Source organism: Heterodontus francisci, chromosome 1 (genome assembly GCF_036365525.1).
Source record: "Heterodontus francisci isolate sHetFra1 chromosome 1, sHetFra1.hap1, whole genome shotgun sequence".
NCBI lineage: Eukaryota > Metazoa > Chordata > Chondrichthyes > Heterodontiformes > Heterodontidae > Heterodontus > Heterodontus francisci.
In genome coordinates, this window is record NC_090371.1 from 12683416 (window position 1) to 12710957 (window position 27542).

Here is a 27542-nt window from a genome sequence, read left to right on the forward strand (position 1 = left end):
CAGCTTCCACAGTGCGGACTGCGACACCGACCACTCCCTGGTGTGCAGCAAGGTTAGACTCAGACCAAAGAAGTTGCATCATTCCAAGCAGAAGGGCCACCCGCGCATCAACACGAGCAGAATTTCTCACCCACAGCTGTTACAAAAATTTCTAAATTCACTTGTAACAGCCCTTCAAAACACTCCCACAGGGGATGCTGAGACCAAGTGGGCCCACATCAGAGACGCCATCTATGAGTCAGCTTTGACCACCTACGGCAAAAGTGCGAAGAGAAATGCAGACTGGTTTCAATCTCATAATGAAGAGCTGGAACCTGTCATAGCCGCTAAGCGCATTGCACTTTTGAACTACAAGAAAGCCCCCAGCGATTTAACATCCGCAGCACTTAAAGCAGCCAGAAGTACTGCACAAAGAACAGCTAGGCGTTGCGCAAACGACTACTGGCAACACCTATGCAGTCATATTCAGCTGGCCTCAGACACCGGAAACATCAGAGGAATGTATGATGGCATGAAGAGAGCTCTTGGGCCAACCATCAAGAAGATCACCCCCCTCAAATCTAAATCGGGGGACATAATCACTGACCAACGCAAACAGATGGACCGCTGGGTTGAGCACTACCTAGAACTGTACTCCAGGGAGAATGCTGTCACTGAGACTGCCCTCAATGCAGCCCAGCCTCTACCAGTCATGGATGAGCTGGACATACAGCCAACCAAATCGGAACTCAGTGATGCCATTGATTCCCTAGCCAGCGGAAAAGCCCCTGGGAAGGACAGCATTACCCCTGAAATAATCAAGAGTGCCAAGCCTGCTATACTCTCAGCACTACATGAACTGCTATGCCTGTGCTGGGACGAGGGAGCAGTACCCCAGGACATGCGCGATGCCAACATCATCACCCTCTATAAAAACAAAGGTGACCGCGGTGACTGCAACAACTACCGTGGAATCTCCCTGCTCAGCATAGTGGGGAAAGTCTTTGCTCGAGTCGCTCTGAACAGGCTCCAGAAGCTGGCCGAGCGCGTCTACCCTGAGGCACAGTGTGGCTTTCGTGCAGAGAGATCGACTATTGACATGCTGTTCTCCCTTCGTCAGATACAGGAGAAATGCCGTGAACAACAGATGCCCCTCTACATTGCTTTCATTGATCTCACCAAAGCCTTTGACCTCGTCAGCAGACGTGGTCTCTTCAGACTACTAGAAAAGATCGGATGTCCACCAAAGCTACTAAGTATCATCACCTCATTCCATGACAATATGAAAGGCACAATTCAACATGGTGGCTCCTCATCAGAGCCCTTTCCTATCCTGAGTGGTGTGAAACAGGGCTGTGTTCTCGCACCCACACTTTTTGGGATTTTCTTCTCCCTGCTGCTTTCACATGCGTTCAAATCCTCTGAAGAAGGAATTTTCCTCCACACAAGATCAGGGGGCAGGTTGTTCAACCTTGCCCGTCTAAGAGCGAAGTCCAAAGTACGGAAAGTCCTCATCAGAGAACTCCTCTTTGCTGACGATGCTGCTTTAACATCTCACACTGAAGAATGCCTGCAGAGTCTCATCGACAGGTTTGCGTCTGCCTGCAATGAATTTGGCCTAACCATCAGCCTCAAGAAAACGAACATCATGGGGCAGGATGTCAGAAATGCTCCATCCATCAATATTGGCGACCACGCTCTGGAAGTGGTTCAAGAGTTCACCTACCTAGGCTCAACTATCACCAGTAACCTGTCTCTAGATGCAGAAATCAACAAGCGCATGGGTAAGGCTTCCACTGCTATGTTCAGACTGGCCAAGAGAGTGTGGGAAAATGGCGCACTGACACGGAACACAAAAGTCCGAGTGTATCAGGCCTGTGTCCTCAGTACCTTGCTCTACGGCAGCGAGGCCTGGACAACGTATGCCAGCCAAGAGCGACGTCTCAATTCATTCCATCTTCGCTGCCTTCGGAGAATACTTGGCATCAGGTGGCAGGACTATATCTCCAACACAGAAGTCCTTGAAGCGGCCAACATCCCCAGCTTATACACACTACTGAGTCAGCGGCGCTTGAGATGGCTTGGCCATGTGAGCCGCATGGAAGATGGCAGGATCCCCAAAGACACATTGTACAGCGAGCTCGCCACTGGTATCAGACCCACCGGCCGTCCATGTCTCCGTTATAAAGACGTCTGCAAACGCGACATGAAATCGTGTGACATTGATCACAAGTCGTGGGAGTCAGTTGCCAGCATTCGCCAGAGCTGGCGGGCAGCCATAAAGACAGGGCTAAATTGTGGCGAGTCGAAGAGACTTAGTAGTTGGCAGGAAAAAAGACAGAGGCGCAAGGGGAGAGCCAACTGTGCAACAGCCCCAACAAACAAATTTCTCTGCAGCACCTGTGGAAGAGCCTGTCACTCCAGAATTGGCCTTTATAGCCACTCCAGGCGCTGCTTCACAAACCACTGACCACCTCCAGGCGCGTATCCATTGTCTCTCGAGATAAGGAGGCCCAAAAGAAAAGAAAGAACCAATGCACCCGCTATATCTACAGCTACCTCTTTCAACACTCAGGGATATAGATCATCAGGTCCAGGTGATTTGCCAGCTTCAGTCCCATTAATCTCTCCAGTGCTACTTTTCTATTGATTCTAATTTCTTTCAGTTCCTCATTCTCGCAAGTCCCTTGGTACCCTAGTATTTTGGGGAGCTTTTTGTATTTTCCTCTGGGAAAACAGGCACAACGTGTTTGTTTAGTTTTTCTGCATTTCCTTGTTCCCCATTATAAATTCCCCTGTCTCTGCTTGTAATGGGCCCTTATTTGTCTTTGCTAATCTTTTCCTTTCTACATATCTATAGAAGCTTTTACAGTCAGTTTTTATGTTTTTCGCTAGTTTACTTTCATATTCTATTTTTTCTTTCTTTATCAGTTTCTTAGTCCTCCTTTGCTGAATTCTAAAATTCTCCCAATCCTCAGGCTTACTTCTTTTTTTGGCAATTTTATAAGCCTCTTCCTTCATTCTGATACAATCTCTTGTTAGCCACGGCTGGATCCCTTTTCCTGTTGGGTTTTTGTGCCTCAAAGGAATGTAAATTTGTTGTAAACCATGCACTAATTCTTTAAATGTTAGCCATTGCCTGTCTACTGTCATACTTTTTAATGTAGTTTTCCAATCTACCCTAGGCAGCTTGCCCCTCATACCTTTGTAGTTTCCTTTATTTAGATTTACGACCCTAGTTTCAGATTGAACGACATCACTTTCAAATTTAGTGTAAAATTCTTCATATTATGATCACTCTTCCCTAAAGGCTCCTTTATAATTAGATTATTAATTATCCCTTTCTCATTGCACAATAATAGATCAAAAATAGCCCATTCTCTATTTGGTTCCTCAGCATACTGTTCTGTAAAACCATCTCGTATACCTTCCAGGAATTCATCCTCCACAACATTAGTGCTAATTCTATTTTCCCAGTCTATATGTAGATTGAAGCCCCCATAATTACTGCACCTCTAATTTCCTGATTAATACCATGCCCAATCTTACCAATACTGTTTGGTGGCCTCTAAACTCCCACAAATGTTTGCTACCCCTTGCTGTATCTTAGCGCTACCCAAACTGATTCTACATCTTGAACTTCTGACCTAAAATCCTCACTCTCCAATGTACTGAGCTCATCCTATATTAACAGCGCTACCCCACCTCCTTTGCCTTTTTTCCTATCCTTCCTAAATGTTGAATACCCTTGAATATTCAGTTACCAGCTTTGGTCACCCTGCAGCCATGTCTCCGTAATCATAATTAGATCATACCTGTTTACTTCTATTTGTGCTGTGAATTCATCTACCTTGTTGCGAATGCTGTGTGCATTCTGATAGAGTGCCTTTAATTTTGCCTTTTTAACATATTTCCGTATTTTGACCCTATTTAATGCAGGCCTTTGTTTCTGCTGCCTTCCAATTTCACTTACTCCTTTTCTATCTACCATCATCAGCTTTGTTTCTCTCCTATCTGAAATCCCTCTCAGGTTCCCATCCCCCAGCCAAGCTAGTTTAAACTCTCCCCAACAGCACTCGCGAGGATATTGATCCCGGTCCTGCTAAGGTGTAGCCCGTCCGTCTTGTACAGGTCCCACCTGCCCCAGAATAAGTCCCAATGCCTCAGAAATCTAAAGCCCTCCTGCCTGCACCATCTCTCCAGCCACGTGTTAGTTTGCTTTATCCTCATATTTCTGCACTCAATAATGCGTGGCACTGGGAGTAATCCTAAGATTACTGGTTTGCAGTTCTGCATGGAGTGATTGAGCGGAACAGGTTGTTGGGGATGCCTGACCTGCTCGGGCGTTGAAAAGAATAAGAGGTGATCTCATTAAATGATATAACATTTTTTGACAGGGTAGATGCTGAGAGGCTGTTTTCCCTGTCTGAAATGTTTAGAATTAGGAGTCATAATCGCAGGATAAGGGTCTGCCGTTTAGAACTGAAATGAGGAGAAATTTCTTTGCTCAGAGGGTTATGTATCTTTGGAATTCTCTACCCCAGAGAGCTGTGAATACTCAGTTGATGAGTATATTCAAGACAGAGATCAATAGATTTTTGGATATTAGGGAAATTAAGGGGTATGAGGATAGGGCAGGAAGGTGGAGTTAATGTGGAAGATCAGCCATAATCTTGTTGATTGGTGGAGCAGGCTTGAGGGGCCGAATGGCCTCTTACTGCTCCTTTTTCTTATGTGCTTCTGCGTGGGAGTAATGAGAGGCCACCAAGCAGAAAGGAAGTATTTTTATAATTGAAATAATAAATCAAAATCCTTCCTGTGGAGCCAGGAGGAGCAGCAGTTGTCCCGATGGACCCCAAACACCCACTCCGGGACTCACCGTCACCATCTGGGGTACACGAACTACCTGAAAATGTGTGAAAGTCTCTGGAACCTCGTGCACAAAATGTTAATGAGGTCTAAGGGTCTGCTTTGGCCTTGCCTTGAGCCTTTTGATTGGTCTGGGTTGGGCCCAGACTGAATACTACCCAACAGTGTCTCTCCATTCCCCATGGTCAACACTGTGTTAGCTGTGACAGCTCAGTGTATAGTACTCTTGCCTTTGAGGCAGAAGGTTATGGATTTAAGTCCCACACCAGAGATCTTGAGCCCTTTATCCAAGCTGACACTCCCGGTGCAGGACTGAGGGAGTGCTGCACTGTTGGAGGTGCCATTTCTCAGATGAGACATTAAACTGAGGGCTTGTTTGCCATGGCAGCTGGGCGTAAAAGATCCCATGGCCCTCTTTTGAAGAAGAGCAGGGGTGTCCTGGTCAATATTTATCCTTGAATCAATATCACTAAAATTGATTATCTGGTTATTGTCACATTGCTGCTTGTGGAAGCTTGCTGTGCATAAATTAGCTGCCTGTAGAACTGCACCCAGCAGGGTTCAAAGCGTTTTGAGAGAAGGAGAAGAAAATAGAAAAACCCTAATGTCAGTTTATTTCTAAGACCATTCAGAGACCCTCACTCTCCCATGGGTCGTGACTACGATTTGTTTTACAGGGTGGAGTTACAGACGACAAGAATGAGGAGAAGTCATTGTCCACTCTCAACTTGGGTGTGAATACGCCAACTGTCTCCTGTATCTTTGACTGTAAGTACAGCTGGTGATCCTGCTGTATCACTGTCATTCTGCATGGCTGTGTGTACTTATGTGTGCATTGGGGGCCTGAGTGTGTGTGTGTAAATGTGAGTGAATGGATCTCTGACCTGTGAGTGAATGGCTGTCCATTGAATCCCCTCAGTCTCATCTGCTCCTTCCATGACAACATCCACTACACTGTACAGTTTGATGGCTCCACTTCCAACAGTTTCGGAGTGAAGAATGGAGTGAAACAGGGTTGTGTCCTAACCGCCGCTCTGTTTGGCATCTTCTTCTCCATGCTCCTGACCTTTGTCTTCCTTGCAGATCTGGAAGGAGTCTACTTGCACACTCAGTCAGAGAGCAAGCTTTACGGTCAATTAAGGTGGAAAGCGAAGACAAAAACATATCATGTTCTGATCAGAGAACTCCTCTACGCTGATGATGCTGTGCTAGTCGCTCACACAGAAACTCAGCTACAAAGACTCATGGACTGTCTGTCCCATACCTGTAACTTGTTCTCCTTGACGATAAGCATCAAGAAAACTGTGGTCACAGGACAAGGTGTTGCATCTCCACCCCTGATCACACTAAATAACACCCCACTGGAAGTGGTTAACAAATTCTACTACCTTGGGTCCACGGTGACAGACAATCTGTCCCTTGATGCAGAGCTCGATACACACATAGGGAAAGCAGCTACCACCTTTGGCCAACTTGTGAAAGGCGCTTGAAATAACACCAAGCTGACCTTTAGGACCAAGCTGATGGTTTATAAGGCCTGTGTTCTCAGCATCTTGCTGTATGGCTGTGAAATATGGGCGAGTTACAGCTACCAGGAGAAGAAGCTCAATAATTTCCATCTTCACTGTCTGCAGCGTATTACGGGTATATCCTGGCAGAACAAAATCACAAATGTGACAGTCCACTCAAAGGCTGAGCTCCCAAGTGTGTTGGGGCCAATCAAACAGAGGCAGCTTCGGTGGATCGGACACGTCCACAGGATGGAAGACGGACGCACACCCAAGGACCTTCTGTATGGTGAGTGGCCGGAGACGCGACCAATGGGGCACCAAAGCTCCGCTTCATGGATGTTTGCAAGCGTGACATGAAGGCCTTAAATGTCAACTATCACACCTGGGAGTCACTAGCTGGTGAAAGGGTGAAATGATGACAAATCCTGTGCATTACTATGATGACCAGTTGCTACAGCAGCTTGGCAACAGGCACCAATGTCAAAATCAACTCACAGCGTCACTTGGCAGCTTCACGTGCGGCACTTGTGGCAGAATCTGCCTCTCAAGGGTTGGCCTCACAGCCATCAGTAAAGGTGCCCCAAGAGAAGATACCCCACCTAAATGGATTGTTTGCTGTGTGTCGATCATCTTTTGGTAGATGAGTGTGTGTGTGTGTGTGTGTGTGTGTGTGTGTGTGTGTGTGTGTGTGTGTGTGTGTGTGTGTGTGTGTGTGTGTGTGTGTGTGTGTGTGTGTGTGTGTGTGTGTATAGATATCTGAGTGTGTGTATAATATGTGTGACACCCTAGTAAATGGGGGTGTGTAATGTGTGAATGGGGGCATTGGCGTGTGAGATCTGCATTTGAACCATAAACTCATCTGATCTCCCCAGAGATACTGACTGACCAAAGCTCCAGCCTCTCACCTCTCCCCCCAACAATACACAATGCTAAACTACATTTTACAAGGCTATCTGGAATACAGCTCAAACCCTCCACCCTCTGATTCTGAGGCAGGAATGTTCGCCCTGAGCCAAAGACTTACTCCCTGGATGTGTTATAATCGGAGGCTAATGACACATTTCCTATCATTGTGTATTATCAACAATGGATATCAGGGCTGCCTGTACATCCTGGGGGTCCAAAGCTAAAATCAGTGACCGTTGGTTACGATCTTTAGATGGCCACCCTCCTGTCTGCCCAAAGCCTGTCCACCATCTCCAAGGCACAAGTCAGGAGTGTGATGGAATACTCTCCACTTGCCTGGATGGGTGCAGCTCCAACAACACTCAAGAAGCTCGACATCATCCAGGACAAAACAGCCGCTTGATTGGCACCGCATCTGCAAACATTCACTCCCTCCACCACTGACGCACAGTGGCAGCAGTGTGTACCATCTACAAGATGCACTGCAGCAATGCACCAAGGCTCCTTCGACAGCACCTTCCAAACCTGTGACCTCTACCAACTGGAAGGACAAGGGCAGCAGATGCATGGGAACACCACCACCTGCAAGTTCCCCTCCAAGTCACACACTGTCCTGACTTGGAACTATATCGCCGTTCCTTCACTGTCGCTGGGTCAAAATCCTGGAACTACCTTCCTAACAGCACTGTGGGTGTACCTACCCCACATGGACTGCAGCAGTTCATGAAGGCAGCTCACCTCCACCTTCTCAAGGGCAATTAGGGATGGGCAATAAATGCTGGCCTAGCCAGTGACACCCAGACCCCATGAATGAATAAAAGAAAACCTCCTCTACCTTAGGAAACCTTTTCAGGACTAAGTTGCTGCCATTTTTGAAAGGTGCATCGACAACTGGTTTGCAAATGTCCTTTTGGGAAGAAGGTTGCCTTCCTTAGAAGGTCTGGGCTTATCAAGTCCCCACACCAAACATGGATGACTCTGAACTGCCTTTCTTGCATAGGATTTTACAGTGCAGAAACAGGCCATTCGGCCCAACAGGTCTATGCTGGTACTTGTCCTCCACACATGCTTCACCTTACTTAATCTTACCCATCAACTGAGCCTTCTATTCCTTTCTCCCTCATGCACTTATCTAGCTTCCCCTTAAATGCATCCAGACTATTCACCTCAACACTCCTCTAGTAGTGAGTTCCACTCTCTGGGTAAAGAAGTTTTTCCTGAAACTGACATGAGGACTGTGATGAGGGCACCTTTCTTCACTCAGAGGATTGTGAATCTATGGAATTCGGTACCCCAGAGAGTTGCAGATGCTCAGCACTGAGTATATTCAAGAATGAGATTGACAGATTTCTGGACACTAAGTGGGGATAGTGTAGGAAAGTGGAGTTGATATAGATCAGCCATGATCTTGTTAAATGGCAGAGTGGGTGCGAGGGGTTGAATGACCTACTCCAGCTCCTATTTCTTATGTTCATATGTAACTGGCTTGAAATGGCCCAGCACGCCACTTGGTTATATCAAACTGACTCAAGAAGAAGGTCTATTGCCACCTTCTTAGTGTAACTTGGGATGGACGATAATTGTCACCTTGTCAACCCAATTCCCAAAATGAATTTTGTAAAAAAACATGAATGGCCAGTTTCTGATTTGTGGGAATGTCTTGTGCTGATTTCAGATGGGACCAGATACCACCTCCGATGTTATCTTTATCAAGCAAGGGACCTGATCGCATTGGACAAGGACAGCTTCTCTGGTACGTTTCATGGCACATATGGTCTATAATTTTCTAAGAGGAGCTCCCACCAGATCTAACAAACGTATTGACACAAGTGGTCAACTTCCCATAAGTTTAAAGTTGTTTTTATTTATTTACTGTCTTTCTACTCCTGGCATTGCTGTCCTAGATCCTGAGATTTTGCACCTCGCGGTGACATTGAGCGCTGACTCGTTCTGAGTTGGGAAATGGAGCACAGTTGGGGATCATGGAGCAACGACTTGTATTTATATAGCGCCTAATGGAGTAAAATATCCCAAGGTGCTTCACAAGAGCATTATCACACAAAATATGACACCAAGCCACAGGAGATGTTAGAGCAGGTGGCCAAAAGCTTGGTCAAAGAGGGAGGTTTTAAGGAGTGTCTTGAAGGAAGAGAGAGAGATAGAGAGGTGAGAGGTTTAGGGAGGGAATTCCAGAGCTTAAGACCGAGGCAACTGAAGGTACGGAGTGATTAAAATCGGGATGCTCAAGAGACCAGAGTTAGAGCAGCACAAGATATCTTGGAGGGTTGTTGGTCTGGAGGAGATTACAGAGACAGTTTATAGAGACCATGGAGGGATTTGAACATGAAGGTGAGAATTTTAAAATTGAGGTGTTGCTGGACTTGGAGCCAATTTAGATCAGCGAGCACAGGGGTGATGGTTGAATGGGACTTGGTACAAGTTAGGTTGTGGGCAGAAGAGTTTTGCATGAGCTGAAGTTTATGGACAGTGGAAGATGGTGGGGTGGGGTGGGGTGGGAGGTGGTGGGGGGGTAACAGCAGCCAGACGTGTGTTGGAACAGGCAAGTCGAGAGGCAACAAAGGAAGAGGGTTTCAGGAGCAGATGGGCTCAGGTCTTTGGGAGGACTGAGGTTGCGAAAGGCGTTATATAAATGCAAGTCTTTCTATTCCTTTACCCAGTCAGGGACCATATCTGCCCCCAATGTGGTTGACCATTAATTGCCCTCTTATGTGGCCTAGCAAGACCCACAATTGAATCAAACCACTACCAGTGGCTCAAGACGAAGGCCCACCACCACCTTCTCAGGCCAGTAAATGCTGGCCTTGTCAGTACATCAATGTGCTGAAAATAAATTTTAAAATCTGTACATTCTATCAGTGAAGCAATTGTCTTCGCCCTTTTGGATCAGACATTATACTAAAGTCCCAGCCGCCATCTCAGATCATTGGTAAAGATCCCACAGCACCATGTGAAGAGCAAAGCCTTGGCTAACATTCCTCCCTCAGCCAGCAATATCCAAAAACAGGTTAACCCATTCATAATTTCATTGTGGGATCTTACTGTGTGTAAAAAGGCTGCCTATAAAAATCAGTTGCTTCAAAGCATCCTGACTTGGATCTATATCTCCGATCCTTCATTGTCGGTGGAACAATATCCTGGAACTCCCTACCTAACAGCTCTGGGAGCACCTTCATCATACAGTTTAAGGCGAAGGTTCATGAGATCTTTCACGTCGACCTGAGATGGAGCCTTGATTTAACATCTAATCCAAAAGACCGCTCCTCAGACAGTGCAGCACTCCCTCAGCACTGCACTGGGATTGTCAACCTAGATTATGTGGTCAAACTTCTCGAGTGGGACTTAAACATATGAGTTTGTGTCACAGGAGTGAGAGTGACCATCCAATAAGCCATGGCTGAGACCCAACTCGTGACCTCTACCAACTAGAAGGACAAGGGCAGCAAATACATGGGAACACCACCACCTGCAAGTTCGCCTCCAAGTCGCACACCATCCTTCACTGTCACTGGGTCTCCCTTCCTAACAGCACTGTGGGTGTACCTACCTCACATCGACCGCAGCAGTTCAAGAAGGCAGCTCACCACCACCTTCTCAAGGGCAATTAGGGATGGGCAATAAATGCTGGCCTCGCCAGCAACGCCCACATCCCATGAATGAATAAAAAAAAGGTGGGGCAGTGAGTAAGAAAAGAGGGAAATGGGGATGGAGGACCAGGGAACAGAGCACAGTGGCAGATGAAGGGGAGTAGTAGACAGGGCTTGAGGGACGCAGGAAGGAAGGAGAGTATAAAACAACAAGGAGCATGGAGAAGGCAGTGCACGCAGTAGGATACAGAATGTTATTATTTAAGCCAGTATAGAACTTGTGGCTAAAATCCTTAGGGACAAGGTGGACTATGATGGCTGATGTCTATTTCTGGTGTTACATGCAATGCCTGTATTTATTGCCTATCTCAAGTTGGTGCTGATGGCCACAAGGCAGCCAGAGAACCATTACCATTTGAAAGAAAGATTGTGCATTTATATCACACCTTTCATGACTTCAGGAAGCCCCATAATGCTTCCCAGATAATGAATTCCTTTTGAAATGTTGTAATGTAGGAAATGCAGCAGCCGATTTGCACAGCAAGATCCCACCAGCAGCAATGTGATAACAAGTAGATCATCTGTGCTTAGTGATATTGGTTGAGGGATAAGTATTGGCCACAGGATACCAGGAGAGACCTGCTCTGCTCCTTTTCGAAAAATGTGGGCGAGGAAAAGGGCAGATGGGGCATCGGTTTAAAATCCCATTGGAAAACCGATCCACTGTGCCAGCAAAACAGAACGGCAACAGAGGAAATAAAAAAAAAACCTTTTACTCCTCGAACCGGGAGAGTCGAGCGTCACGCGGAAGATTAGCCCTGACAAGGAAGGTTGATTCAGTGCCAGAGTTTAACGACCAATTCCTCAGACATATTAAATCACCACTTTATACACTCTCAGGATGTGGGAATTGCTGGCATTTATTGCCCTTCCCTAGCTAACCCTCAAGAAGTGGGTGGTGGTGAGCCACCTTCGTGTTGAAGAGCTGCAGTCTGTGTGGTAATGGGCCAGATAGCCTCCCACTCTGCTGTGTGGTCCCTGTGTGGTCACACCATATAAATGTATGACTCCTTGCTTAAATAGACAGGGAAACTTACAGTCCATTGGACTGGGAGTGGGGGGGGGGGGGGTCAAAACTGGGTCTTAGAATTAAAAAGTCAATCTGGTGATCTGCCACATCATCCATTGCCCCTTGCGATGTGGGTCTAAATCTGATCTCTTCAGAGAGGGAAAGGGAACATAGGAGTAGGAGGAGGCTATTCAGCCTCTCGAGCATGTTCTACCATTCAATGGGATCATGGCTGATCTGTGATTTTATCTGGGTGATGGGTGTTAAAGGCCTGCTCAGGTATATAATTTAAACTCGACCCAGGCCCTACCTGACCACATCTAACCCGAACCCGACCCGGTTCCGAGTCCTTTGGTTTTTTTCCCGCGCCCGAGCCGACCCGTCCCTACCCGACTCGACTACTGGAAATGAATGAAGCTTACTCTTATTCTTTCTTCCCTTTCTGTCCCTGACCAAAAGGCAGCACTGCCACTGTGTCCGACCCAACTCGAGCCGAGCCCCAATGCCGGAAGAGTGACCCGACCCGACCCGACCCGAACCCGAACCCGAACCCGAACCCGAACCCGACACATGTCGTCAGGTCCCGTCGGGTTGGGGTCGGGTAGCCATGCTCTAATGGGCTCCTCGACTTCCAGCCAAAGTGCTGCCCAGAACCTCGTGTCGCTCCCTTCTGTGACAGGCCTGCCGAATCATGTGCCAGTATGGACAGTGGCGGGCCTTCCACAGGATCAAGGATGTTGGAGTAGGAAGTCCCGCCCTCTGAGAGCTGCCAGCCAATCAGAGGCCAGCAACTCTTTAACTGAGCAGCCTGGAGGCGGTGGCTGCTGCCGGTGGAACACCCACTCCGAGGCCCAGGAGCGGCGCTGGACCCAGGCCACGGGTATGTCAGGACGGGAGAGGTCTCACAGGGTGGGGTCGCAGGAGAAGGGTGTGTTGAGGGTCAGCAGCAAGGGCAGGGTGGCAGCTCTCAGCGGACACCCTCCTTCCTGATGTTGGGACCCTCATTCAGGCACTAAGTGCCCTTTTATGAGGGACCCCCTCTGGAGCTGGGAAGCAGCCTGCGCGGTTTTTCTTGCCGCGCTTCCTGTGCAGCGACAGACCCGCCCACTGCTCGGCTAATTTTGGCAGCGGTGGAATGAAGCCCTTAATTCACAGGCTTTCCCACCCCGAACTTAATTTTGGCGGAGGCGGGAAGCTGACTGGGTTCTCTCACCTCCAATCCCACCACGGAGGGGGAGAGCATTAAATATTCCCCTTTGCGCCATATCCCCCAATACCTTTGGCTAAGAAAAATCTCTCAGTCTCAGATTTAAAGTTAACAATTGATCTAGCATCAAACACTGTTTGCAGAAGAAAGTTCCAAACTTCTACCACCCTTTGAACTGTTTCCTAATTTCAATCCTGAAAGGTCTGGCTTTAAATTTTCGACTACACTCCTTAGTCTTAAACTTACCAGCTAGTTGGGTCTCAGCCATGGCTTATTGGATGGTCACTCTCACCCCCGTGACACAAGCTCATATGTTTAAGTCCCACTCGAGAAGTTTGACCACATAATCTAGGTTGACAATCCCAGTGCAGTGCTGAGGGAGTGCTGCACTGTCTGAGGAGCGGTCTTTTGGATTAGATGTTAAATCAAGGCTCCATCTCAGGTCGACGTGAAAGATCTCATGAACCTTCTCCTTAAACTGTATGATGAAGGTGCTCCCAGTGCTGTTAGGTAGGGAGTTCCAGGATATTGTTCCACCGACAATGAAGGATCGGAGATATAGATCCAAGTCAGGATGCTTTGAAGCAACTGATTTTTATAGGCAGCCTTTTTACACACAGTAAGATCCCACAATGAAATTATGAATGGGTTAACCTGTTTTTGGATAGAGCTGGCTGAGGGAGGAATGTTAGCCAAGGCTTTGCTCTTCACATGGTGCTGTGGGATCTTTACTAATGATCTGAGATGGCAGCTGGGACTTTAGTATAATGTCTGATCCAAAGGGGCGAAGACAATTGCTTCACTGATAGAATGTACAGATTTTAAAATTTATTCTCAGCACATTGATGTACTGACAAGGCCAGCATTTAGTGACCTGAGAAGGTGGTGGTGGGTCTTCTTCTTGAGCCACTGGTAGTGGTTTGATTCAACTGAGTGTCTTGCTAGGCCACATAAGAGGGCAATTAAGAGTCAATCACATTGGCTTGGGACTGGGGTCAGATATGGGCCCTGACTGGGTAAAAGAATGGAAAGACTTGCATTTCTATAACACCTTTTTCAACCTCAGTCATCCCAAAGTACTTTACAGTGTAATCATTATTGTAATATGCCTTCAGCTGCCTAGGCCTGAAGCTCTGGTAGTCACCCCCAAACCTCTCCGTCTCTCTCTCTCTTTTTCCTCCTTTAAGACGCTCCTTAAAATTACCAAGCTTTTGGTCATCGAGCCTAATATCTCCTTATTTGTGTTTGATAATGATCCTTGTGAAGCACCTTGAGATGTTCTTCTGCATTGAAGGTGCTATATAAATACCAGCTGTTGTTATAATTTCGGGAGCATGGTAGCCAATTTGCGGTACAGCAAACAGAAACGTGATGAAGACCAGATCGTCTGTTTTAGTGATGTTAGTTGAAGGGTAAATATTGGGCAGGACACCAGGGAGACTTTCCTCCTCTTCTTTGACGAGTACCATGGGATGTTTTGCATCCACCTGAGAGGCAGAGAGGGCCTCAGTTTAGAATCTCATCCAAGAGATAACACATCTGATAAATCTCCTCAATACTGCTCTGGGGAGAGGTGAGCCTAGATTTTGTGCTTAAGTAAAGATGGTGGGTTTTCTTCCATAAAGGAAATTAGTGAACCAGTTGGGTTTTTAGTAACAATCCGACAGCTTTCTGGTCACTTTTACGGAGAGCAGATTTAAAAAAAAAAAACTGATTTCAAATTTCCGAACTGCCCATCATGGGATTTGAATTAACATTCATTGTGATCACTAGTCCGCTAATATAATCACTGCACAACCTTGCAGTTCACCGGCACGGTCCCAGACAAGACAATCTTAGGTTGAAGATGGTACCTGTTATATTTGCCACTTCTGTGCTTGAGTCCAGTAATGAAAGCTTTCTTTGTCTATTGGCTGCAAGAATCCTATGAGAAGGGAGTTTGATCTATCTGAACCTACTGCACTGGACTCTTCCAAATTCGGCAATTATCGGCAATCTTATATTGGCCATTCATGTCGGAGTTGGAAAAAATGTTCCTGCCAAATGTCTGCTTTGGGGAGTCATTAATTTAAAATTGTGATGAAGAGGCCGAGGGGAGAGGTTCGAAGTTGCTTTAATGCAGAGGGCTTTTGGAGCAGAGTCTACTTTGCCACAGAGAATGGTTGAGGCAGACACCATAGTATCTTTAAAAGGAGAATTGGATAAATATAAAGTTGTACTTGCAGGACAGAAACAGGCCATTCGGCCTGACAGGTTCATTTATGCTGCACACTAGATTCCCACTACCTTTGTTCATCTAACTGCATCTATATTTACTTCCGTTCCTTTCTTCCTCATGTATTTAGAATCATAGCATGATTACAGCACAGAAGGAGGCCATTTGCCCCATCGTGTCCATGCTGGCTCTCTGCAAGAGCAAGTCAGCCAGTCCCCCACCTTTTCCCCGTAGCCCTGCAAATAATTTTCTCTTCAGATCTTTATCCAATTCCCTTTTGAAAGCCTGGATTGAACCTGCCTCCAGCACACTCCCAGGCAGTGCATTCCAAATCCTAACCACTTGCTGCGTATAAATGTCCTTCCTCATGTTGCTTTTGGTTCTTTTGCCAATCACCTTAAATCAGTGTCCTCTGGTTCTGGATCTTTCCACCAATAGGAACAGTCTCTCTCTATCTACTCTGTCCAGACCCCTCATGACTTTGAACAATTCTGTCAGATCTCCTCTCAACCTTCTCTTCTCCAAGGAGAACAGCCCCAGCTTCTTCAAACTATCCATGTAACTGAAGTCCCTCATTCCTGGTGCCATTCTCATAAATCATATCCCCACCCTATTTAAAGCCTTCACATCCTTCCGGAGGTGTGCTGCCCAGAATTGGACACAATACTCCAGTTGATGGTTAGCCAGAGTTTTATATAACTTCCTTGCTTTTGTACTCGATGCCCCTATTTATAAAGCCCAGGATCCCGTATGCCTTTTTAACTCCAAGAAAGGTCTAAGGAAGGATATACTTGCCATAGAGGGAGTGCAACGGAGGTTGACCAGACTGATCCCTGAGATGGCAGGATTGTCTTTTGAGGAGAGATTGCAGAAACTAGGCCTGTATTCTCTAAAGTTTGTAAGAATGAGAGGTGGTCTCATTGAAACTTACAAAATTCTTACAGGGTGTGACAGGGTAGATGTGGATAGGATGTTTCCTCTGGCTGGTGAGTCTAGAACAAGGGGACACAGTCTCAGAATAAGGGGCAGGCCATTTAAGACTGAGATGAGGAGTAATTTCTTCACTCAAAGGTTAGTGAATCTTTGGAATTCTATATCCCAGAGGAATGTGGAGGCTCAATCACTGAGCATGTTCCAGACAGAAATCAATAGATATCTGGATCCTCGTGACACCAAGGGATATGGGGATAATGTCAGAAAGTGGTGTTGAGGTAGATGATCAGCCATGATCTAATTGAATGACAAAGCAGGCTTAATGGGCTGGATGGCCTACTCCTGTTCCTATGTTTCTATGTCCTATTTTTGTAGTGGAGTTCCCCAGGGTCAGTGTTGTGACCCTTGCTTATTAATAACCTAGGCCTTGGTGTACAGGGCACAATTTCAAAATCTGTGGATGACATGAAATTTGGAAGCATTGTGAACTGTGAGGAGGATAGTGTAGAATTTCAAAAGAACATAGACAAGTTGGTGGAATGGGCGGACAAGTGGCAGACGAAATTCAATGTGGACAAATTTGAAGTGATTAATTTTGGTAGGAATAACATGGAGAGACAATATAAAATAAAGGGTACAATTCTAAAGGGGATACAGGAGCAGATGGACCTGGGTGTATATGTGCATAAGTCATTGAAGGGGGCAGGACAGGTTGAGAGCTCGGTTAATAAAGCATACAGTATCCTGGGCTTTATTAATAGGGGCACAGAGTACAAGAGCAAGGAAGTTATGTTGAACTTGTATAAGACACTAGTTCGGCCTCAGCTGGAGTATTGCATCCAGTTCTAGGCACCGTACTTCAGGAAAGATGTGAAAGTATTGGAGAGAGTACAGAAAAGATTCACAAGAATAGTTCCAGGGATAAGGAACTTCAGTTATGAAGATAGATTGGAGACGTTGGGATTGTATTCCTTGGAGAGGAGAAGGAATGAGAGGTGATTTGATAGAGGTATTCAAAATCATGAGGAATCTGGATAGAGTAGACAGGAAGAAACTGTTCCCACTCGTGAAAGGATCGAAAATGAGAGGGCACAGATTTAAAGTGATTAGTAAAAGAAGCAAAAGCGTCATGAGGAAAAGATTTTACAGCCTTGGTCCAAACATGGACAAAAGAGCTGAACTCCAGAGGTGAGGTGAGAGTGACTGCCCTTGACATCAAGGCAGCATTTGACCGAGTATGGCATCAAGGAACCCTAGCAAAACGAGTCAATGGGAATCAGGGGGAAAACTCTCTGCTAGAACAAAGGAAGATGGTTGTGGTTGTTGGAGGTCAGTCATCTCAGCTCCAGGTCATCACTGTAGGAGTTCCTCAGGGTAGTGTCCTAGGCCCTTTAGCTGCTTCATCAATGACCTGCATTCCATCATAAGAGCAGAAGTGGGGATTTCACTGATGGTTGCACAATGTTCAGCACCATTTACAACTCCTCAGATACCGAAGCAGCCCATGTCCAAATGCAGCAAGACCTGGACAACATCCAGGCTTGGGTTGATAAGTGGCAAATACATTTGCACCGCACAAGTGCCAGGTGTTCGGGTCAAGTGAGGAGGGCTTGAAGGGCTTCCCTCTTTTCCCTCTCCTTGTTAGACAACAACAAGTTTACTTCTTTCTTGAAGCGGATATACTGGCCAATTCAGTAGGTGTTTGATTCTTTACTTGCTATGATCAGAACAAGAACCAATTGGACAGGTTTTCTGGAGTTAACAAAAAAAGAAGTTAACTTTAATGTACCTAAACCAAACTAATAAAATAATAAATGACGTGCCAACTTTCACTCACACTCACACACACGCACACACACTGGAGATTTATATACACACAAATAGGTTACAGAATGGGGAAAGGTACATTGAGTTAGAGTCCATAAAATAGGTATACAGTCTGTGGAGTTTGGTGATTTGGCTGGCTTGTAGCTGAATACAGTGGTCCTGAGGCTTTTAGTTTGAAGAGGTAGATGAGTGGCTCGGTGAGTCTCTTGGAAATAGCGATGCGGAGATTTCCTCCAACGGGGTTTCTGATTGTAGCTGGAGTATGCAGAGGTGGTCAGTCAACAAGCAGATTTGAAAGCTTTCAAGCTTGAATGGAGAGAGAGAGAGAGGGACCCCCACTTAGGGTCTGCACATGTGAGATTCCAGTTGCTTCTCCTCTGCTGCAGAGAAAAATACCAGCTTAAAACCATAGATGGGGAGGGGCTTGTCATGTGACAGTCACTCAGTGATTCAAACAGCAGTTAGCAGTATTTCACTGCTTGCTGAAAGAACAGGTAATTCTTTTATACTTCCTGGGTCTTGGTTCTTGCTGGGAAATGCACAGACATTTCATCCCTCGCCTCATAGTACTTTGCAATGTAGGATGCAGTGTAACAAACCAGGTCATCAACTTAAGCTGAAAGGATGACTTGCCGGCAACTTGTCTTTTCAAAATGTCTTTTAAAAAATTCAAATTCAGATCTCCTGCCAGTGGACCAAAGAAAATTATCATTCAACAAAAACACATTGGTGTAACACAGGCATTGACCATCACAAACAAGAGAGAGTCTAACCATCTCCCCTTGATGTCCAATGGTATTACCATCGCTGAATCCCCCACTATCAACATCCTGGGGGTTATCATTGACCAGAAGCTGAACTGGAGCAGCCATATAAATACTATGGCTACAAGAGGAAGTCAGAGGCTTGGAATTCTGTGGCGAATATCTCACCTCCTGTCTCCCCAATGCCTGCCCACCATCTACAAGCACAAGCCAAAGATTTGCAGGTTGATAGGTTAATTGGCCATTATAAATTGCCCCTAGTATAGGTAGGTGGTAGGGAAATATAGGGACAGGTGGGGATGTGGTAGGAATGTGGGATTAGTGTAGGATTAGTATAAATGGGTGGTTGATGGTCGGCACAGACTCGGTGGGCCGAAGGGCCTGTTTCAGTGCTGTATCTCTAAACTAAACTAAACAAGTCAGGAGTGTGATGGAACACTCTCCAACCACTTGCCTGGATGAGTGCAGTTCTAACAACTCTCAAGAAGCTCGACACCATCCAGACAAAGCAGCTCGCTTGATTGGCACCCCATTCACAACCTTCAACATTCAATCCCTTCACCACTGACGCACAGTGGCAGCAGTGTGTACCATCTACAAGATGCACTGCAGCAACTTACAATGCATCTTTGACAGCACCTTCCAAACCTGCGACCTCTACCTCCTGGAAGGACAAGGGCAGCAGATACATGGGAACACCACCACCTGCAAGTTCCCCTCCAAGCCACTCACCATCCTGACTCGGAGCGATATCATTGTTCCTCACTGTCGCTGGGTCAAAATCCTGAACTCCCTTCCTAACGGCACTGTGGGTGTACCTACCCCACATGGACTGCAGCGGTTCAAGAAGGCAGCTCACCACCACCTTCTCAAGGGCAATTAGGGATGGGCAACAAATGCTGGCTTGGCCAGCGATGCCCACATTCCACAAATGAATTTTTAAAAAATGCAGTAAGTGGTTAAGGTCTGGAATGCATTGCCTGAAAGTGTCCTGCAGGCAGGTTCAATCGATTCAGAAGGGAATTAAACTATTATCTGAAAAGGAAGAATGTGCAGGGTTACAGGGAGAAGATGGGGGAATGGCAGTAAGTGAATTGCTCAGTCGGAGAGCCAGTACAGACATGATGGGCCCTTCTCTGCTGTAATAATTCTGAGATTCTGTGATTCCTGAGTGTTGTTGGAACCGCATTCATTCAGGCAAGTGGAGAGTATTCCATCACACTCCTGACTTGTGCCTTGTAGATGGTGGAAAGACTTTGAGGAGTCAGGAGGTGAGTTACTCACCGCAGATTGCTGACCTGCTGTTGTAGCCACAGTCTTTATGTGGTGGCTGCGGTTCAGTTTCTGGTCAATGATAACCTTCAGCATGGTGATATTGGGGGATTCAGTGATGGTAATGCCTTTGAATGCTAAGGGGAGTGGATGAGATTCTCTCTTGTTTGAGATTGTCATGTTTGGTGCAAATGTTACTTGCCACCTATCAGCTCAATCAGAATAGTTTGGGGTTGATACAGGGCTGTGGAGAGAGAGTGGGGAAGTGGGATTAGTTTGGGATTTATACAGGGCTATGGGGAGAGAGTGGGGCAGTGGGAATAGTTTGGGATTGATACAGGGCTATGGGGAGAGAGTGGGCAGTGGGATTAGTTTGGGATTGATACAGGGCTGTGGGGAGAGAATGGGTCAGTGGGATTAGTTTGGAATTGATACAGGGCTATGAGGAGAGAGTGGGGCAGTGGGATTCGTTTGGGATTGATATAGGGCTATGGGGAAGACAGTGGGTCAGTGGAATTAGTTTGGGGATTGATACAGGGCTGTGGGGAGAGAGTGGGTCAGTGGAATTTATTTGGGATTGATTCAGGGCTATGTGGAGAGAGTGCGGCAGTGGGATTCGTTTGGGATTGATATAGGGCTATGGGGAAGACAGTGGGTCAGTGGAATTAGTTTGGGGATTGATACAGGGCTGTGGGGAGAGAGTGGGTCAGTGGGATTTATTTGGGGATTGATACAGGGCTATGGGGAGAGAGTGGGTCAGTGGGATTTATTTGGGGATTGATACAGGGCTATGGAGAGAGAGTGGGTCAGTGGGATTAGTTTGGGGATTGATACAGGGCTATGGGGAGAGAGTGGGTCAGTGGGATTAGTTTGGGGATTGATACAGGGCTATGGGGAGAGAGTGGGTCAGTGGGATTAATTTGGGGATTGATACAGGGCTATGGGGAGAGAGTGGGTCAGTGGGATTTATTTGGGGATTGATACAGGGCTATGGAGAGAGAGTGGGTCAGTGGGATTAGTTTGGGGATTGATACAGGGCTATGGAGAGAGAGTGGGTCAGTGGGATTAGTTTGGGGATTGATACAGGGCTATGGGGAGAGAGTGGGTCAGTGGGATTTATTTGGGAATTGATACAGGGCTATGGAGAGAGAGTGGGTCAGTGGGATTAGTTTGGGGATTGATACAGGGCTGTGGGGAGAGAGTGGGTCAGTGGGATTTATTTGGGGATTGATACAGGGCTATGGGGAGAGAGTGGGTCAGTGGGATTTATTTGGGGATTGATACAGGGCTATGGAGAGAGAGTGGGTCAGTGGGGTTAGTTTGGGGATTGATTCAGGGCTATGGGGAGAGAGTGGGTCAGTGGGGTTAGTTTGGGGATTGATTCAGGGCTATGGGGAGAGAGTGGGGCAGTGGGATTTGTTAGGATTTCTCTTGACTGGTTCTTTTGCCAATCACCTTGAATCTCTGTCCTCTGGTTACTGATCCTTCTGCCACTGGAAACAGTTTCTGCCTATTTACTGTTCCAAAGCCCTGCAAATTTTTGAACACCTCTTAAATCTTATCTTAACCTTCTTTGCTCAAAGGAGAACAACTCCAGCTTCTCCAGTCTGTCCATATAACTAGAGCCCATCACATTGGTACAATTCTATTAAATCCCCTCTGCACCCTCTCCAAGCACTTCACATACTTCCTAAGGTGCAATGCTGCAGCTGAGGCCTAACCAGTCAATATTTTACTTGGAAAAAGGTATATGTGAAAAACCTCAGTGTCAATCGTGGTGTATTCTAGAACATTCTCGGTGATGGTGATTTGAGAGTTAATAGCATTATAGAGCTGAGGGATCACTCCCAGAAAATGTAGAGTCGGAGTAAAGGTTTGAGGAGATGGCATTGCAGGGGGGAGTACATAGAATTACAGAGGATCTGCAACAGAAACAGGCCAGTTGGCCCAATTATACCAGTGTTCCACGTGAGCCTCTACCCTCTTCATCTCACCCCATCAGCATATCTTTCTATTCCTTTTTCCCTCGTGTGTTTATTTATCTTCTCCTTAAATGCATCGCTACTATTCACCTGAACCACTCCTTGTGGTGGCAAGTTCCACATTCTACTCACTCTCTGATTAATTATTAGTGACTGGCTTGTATTTATGGCCCTTGCTTTTGGTCTCTCCCTTGTGGAAACCCTGCCCTGGCAGAGCTCACGAGCAGAGATAAAGTTGTCTCAGGACACTTTGGATGGATCGAGACTCCAGGTGCGATGAGCAGAATGTTTATGGAATGACTGAACCCAGTTGTAGCAACAGATGGGGAATGGTGAGGTATGAAACCTTTCATAGCGCCAATCACTTTGCTGGCATAGATCGAAGAGTCAAGCAGCAGAGCGTTCTTGAAGACCATCCCAGCTGGATGACTTACAAGATGAGCTGTAAACAAAACAGGTCTGTTTTATGGAGTGTGATTTGCTTCAGCGTATTTAGCAAGTATGAGATACATGAGAAAGGTTGTGTATGGTACTACAGTGGTTATATTGCTGGACTAGTATTCCAGAGGCCCAGACTAATAATAGTTTTTTTTTTTCAGACTGAAGAAAGGTATGCAGTGGGGTTCCCCGGTGTCAGTGTTGAGACCCCTGCTTTTCCTGACATATATTAATAACCTAGATGGGTGTACAAGGCAGAATTTCAAAATTTGGAAGCATTGTGAACTATGAGGTGGAGAGTGAAAAATTTCAAGAGGACATGAGCAGTTTGGTGGAATGAGCAAACCAGTGGCAGATAAAATTTAATACAGAGAAGTGTGCAGTGATTCATTTTGGTAGAAAGAACAAGGAGAGGCAATATAAATCAAAGAACACTATTCTAAAGGAGAGTGCAGGGGTAGAGGGACCTGGGGGTATATGTACGCAAATCATTGAAGGTGGCAGGACAGGTTGAGAAAGCGGTTTCATAAATAGAGGCATAGAATACAAAAGCAGGAAGTTGTGATGAACCTTTATAAAACAAAGATTTGGCCTCATCTGGAGGATTGCGTCCAATTCTGGGCTCTGCAATTTAGGAAGGATGTGAAAGTATTAGAGAGGGTGCAGAAAAGACTCACGAGAACAGTTCCAGGGATGAAGAACTTCAGTCTTGTGGATAGGTTGGAGAAGCTGGGTCTGCTCTTCTTGGGGAAGAGAAGAGTAAGAGGAGATTTGATAGAGGTGTTCAAAATCATGAGGGGTCTAGACAGAGTAGATGGGGAGAAACCAGAGGAAGGATCCAGAACCAGAGGACACCGATTTCAGGTGATTGGCAAAAGAAGTGACGGTGATATTAGGAAACATTTTTTACACAGTGATGTTTAGGAGCTGGAATGCATCACCTGATAGCATGATTGAGCGTGATTTGATCATGGCTTTCAACAGAGAATTGGATAATTGTCGGAAGAGAAAACACTTGCAGACCTACAGGGAAAAGGCAGGAGAGTAGGACTAGATGAGTTGCTCTTGCAGAGAGCCAGCATGGACATGATGGGGCTGAATGACTTCCTTCTGTGCTGTTACCATTTTATGATTCTAGTATGAGAAATGGCATGGAACTACTGGATTGTTGGAAAAGCCCAACTGGTTAAATAATGTCCTTTAGGGAAGGAAATCTGCCGTCCTTACCCAGTCTGGGCCTATATGTGACCACATGTGGTTAGCACCGCAGCCTCACAGCTCCAGCGACCCGGGTTCAATTCTGGGTACTGCCTGTGTGGAGTTTGCAAGTTCTCCCTGTGTCTGCATGGGTTTCCTCCGGGTGCTCCGGTTTCCTCCCACATGCCAAAGACGTGCAGGTTGATAGGTAAATTGGCCATTATAAATTGCCCCTAGTATAGGTAGGTGGTAGGGAAATATAGGGACAGGTGGGGATGAGGTAGGAATATGGGATTAGTGTAGGATTAGTATAAATGGGTGGTTGATGATCGGCACAGACTTGTTGGGCCGAAGGGCCTGTTTCAGTGCTGTATCTCTAAAAAAAACCTGTCCCACAGCAATACGGTGGTCTTTGAAGCGGTCTCGCAAGCCCCTCAGTTGTGTCAAAAGTGCTACTCCCCACCTAACAGCACTGTGGGTCGACCTACCCCACATGGACTGCAGCGGTTCAAGAAGACAGATCACCACCATATTCTCAAGGGCAATTAGGGATTGGCAATAAATGCCGGCCTTGTCAGTGATGCCCATATTCAGCTGTATGTATGAGAATACAGATACATAAATTGCTAAAAGTAGCCACACAAGTTGGTAAGCCCATAAAGAAGCGAATACAAAAGCTGTAATGTTAATTTCTTGTCGAACCTTGGTTAGACCACATTTGGAGTACTGTGAGCAGTTCTGCTCTTCGCACTACAAAAGGGTGTAGAGGCATTGGAGAATGTGTAGAAAAGGTTTACAAGGATGATACCAGGATTAAGAGAATGCACCGACCAGGAAAGCTTTAGCAGGCACTGGAAAAGTGGAGACCTGCTAGAGGTCTTGAAAATTATGAAGGAGTTTGATAGGGTAGATGAGGAGAAACTTTTTCCACTTGTGGGGGTGTCCAGAACAAAAGGGGGACAAATCACTAACAGATCAAATCAAGAACTTAGGAGGCATATCTTGACAGAAAGAATGGTGAAAATGCAAAGCTCACTGCCACATAGAGTGGCGGAAGCAGACAGCATTGATGCATTTAAGTGGGGAGCTTGAGGCACATGTTGGGTGGAGGGAACAGAGGGATACAGGGGGACATGGTGAAATGAGGTAATTAGAATGGAAGGAGACTTGTGTGGAGTATAAACACCGACATTGATTTGATGGGCTGAATGGCCTGCAGATTGCAGGGGTGCAGCTCTGTGTATGCCACTGAGAGCATAGCAGTATCTGGGGAGGCGGAGGGGTGGCTGGTGATACCTTATCCTTAAGCGGCCTTAAGAAGTAGTAGAATTATTTCATCAATGTTGCTGTGCCCTTGGTAAAGTAAAAGACTTGCATTTCTATAACGCCTTTCACAACCTCAGGATATCCCAATTCACCTTACAGCCAATGAAGTATTTTTTCAAGTGTAATCACTGATGTAATGTAGAAATCACAGTAGTTAATTTGCACACAGCAAGATCCCACAAACAACAATGTGACAATGATCAGACAATCTGTTTTTTTTGGGTTATTTTAGTGATATCGATAGTGATGTTTAGTCATGTTGGTTGAGGGGTAAATATTGGCCAGGACATTGGAGAGAACTCACCTGCTGGTCTTCCAAGAGTGCCATGGTGTTTTACGTCCACCTGAGAGGGCAGACGGGGCCTTGCCTTGATGTCTGTTCCCTCAGTACCACAGACATTGATTTGATGGGCTGAATGGCCTGCAGATTGCAGGGGTGCAACTCTGTGTATGTCACTGAGAGCACAGCAGTATCGGGGGAGGGGGAGGGGAGTCCCGGCCTTATGGATTATGGGCTCATGTCTCTGGAGCAGGGACTCAGATCCACACCATTCTGACCAAGGATGCTACCAACCAAGCCTCAAGATCAGGGCTACCTTTTCGGAATCACTACTCTGAGACTTTTAGAGGGTATCCCTTTTTAACGAGAGGTTACAAGGGATTTCACGTGTGTGGGCCACGCGCAGAAGAGGAGAGAGAGAGAGGAAAAGATCAGGATCAAAATAAGGAAAATGTAGAAACTAACAGCTGCACTGGGAAAAGCTATAAAAACGAAAGTTAAAGGACAGGGAACCAGAGGAGGAGAGGGAGGGAAATCCAACTTATGACTGGAAAATCCCAGTCGTGGCTTTGATCTGATGGTGGTTGTAAAGGTCAGTGCGTGCGGGCTATGGAAAGAAGGCTTTTTTTAAAAAAAGGTTTCATTTACCCACCGCAGTTTAGACACAGTGACAGTGATTGAGAGTTCTCTGTACGAGCTGTAACATTCAAGAACCTTTCCAAGCCCCTGCCAGTGAGGGTTTTTATATATAGATATATTCTTGTTTATTGTGAAAAGTAGCCCAACTGGGGTCTGTTGGAAATTCTTGCAGCAGCAACATCATGACCTCAGATTGAAAAAAAGGCTTTTTTTTTCCACAAACCGTTCTTTAGTTTGAAACAAGAAGAAACCCTCGATGATTTTCGCACTTTAAACAGGCTATGACAAAACTTAACACCTTCTGTTTTCCACGTCAGCTTGTTTTTCTTTTAGTTTGTGTTGTTTTACCACAGGTTTTTCATTTTTTTTTGACAGCCTCCCTCCATTTGGTATGAAGATTCTTAAGGAATCTTCGAATCCTACAGCACTGAAAGAGGCCGTTCAGCCCTTTTCACCCATTCTGGCTCTTTGATACATGAATTCAATTTGCCCCCCCCCTCCTTTCCCCATAACCCTGCAAATTAGTCCTCTTCAAATACATGTCCAGTGATGTGTGGGGAAGGGGTGAGGTGGGGAGGGGACAGAGTAGCGCAAGATGGCAAATAGCCAAATGGACAGCGTTTTGCACTGAGCGTCAAGTTAACAGAGGTCAACAGAGAAGAAAACTGATTGGGGGTATCAGACGGGCAGGCAATTCGCATTTTCCCGAGACTGGTTTCACCACCAGCCCCCCCCCCCACCACCCCTCCATCCTTGCCCCTTTGCCCCCTACCGGGTGTCGGCAAGTGGATCAGAAGAGGTGTGAGGGGTTGGGGTGTTGATGGGGAGCTGGGGGCGGCACAGTGGCGCAGTGGTTAGCACCGCAGCCTCACAGCTCCAGGGACCCGGGTTCGATTCTGGGTACTGCCTGTGCGGAGTTTGCAAGTTCTCCCTGTGACCGCGTGGGTTTTCGCCGGGTGCTCCGGTTTCCTCCCACAAGCCAAAGACTTGCAGGTGATAGGTAAATTGGCCTTTGTAAATTGCCCCTAGTGTAGGTAGGTGTTAGGGAATATGGGATTACTGTAGGGTTAGTATAAATGGGTGGTTGTTGGTCGGCACAGACTCGGTGGGCCGAAGGGCCTGTTTCAGTGCTGTATCTCTTTAAAAAAAAAAGCCTGATCACATATTTCATTTTTAATAATTATTCCGGGGAGTTATGGGCAACCCTGACACCTATATACTGCCTCATCCCTATTGCTCTGAGAGCATTAAAAGTCAACCATTAAAGTGGGACTAGAGACATGTGTAGACGTAGACTGGCAGTTTCCCCTTCCTCAAGGGCATTAGTGAACTAGCTGGAACATAGGAACAGGAGAAGGCTATTCTGCCCCTCAGTCTGTACTGCCATTCTATTAGATCATGGCTGATCTGTATCTTAATTCCAGCTACCCACTTTGGTTCCCTAACCTTTAACACCCTTGTCTAGCAATAAACTATGAATCCAATTATTGAAACCTTTACTTGACCTCCGGCCTCAACAGCTC

General features: G+C 46.3%; 1 protein-coding gene across 6 annotated transcripts in view; it reads left to right on the forward strand.

The window, feature by feature from the left end:
• Positions 1–27542, forward strand: part of dysf (dysferlin, limb girdle muscular dystrophy 2B (autosomal recessive)) — a 361838-nt gene that overhangs the window by 196335 nt on the left and 137961 nt on the right. For 5 of the 6 annotated variants that reach the window (XM_068028674.1, XM_068028673.1, XM_068028677.1 and 2 more), the window contains exons 30-31: positions 5526–5616; positions 8941–9018. In XM_068028674.1, coding sequence (XP_067884775.1) covers positions 5526–5616; positions 8941–9018 — 169 coding nt within the window. The remainder of the gene's footprint in view (positions 1–5525; positions 5617–8940; positions 9019–27542) is intronic. The other variant, XM_068028678.1, reaches the window with a different exon arrangement.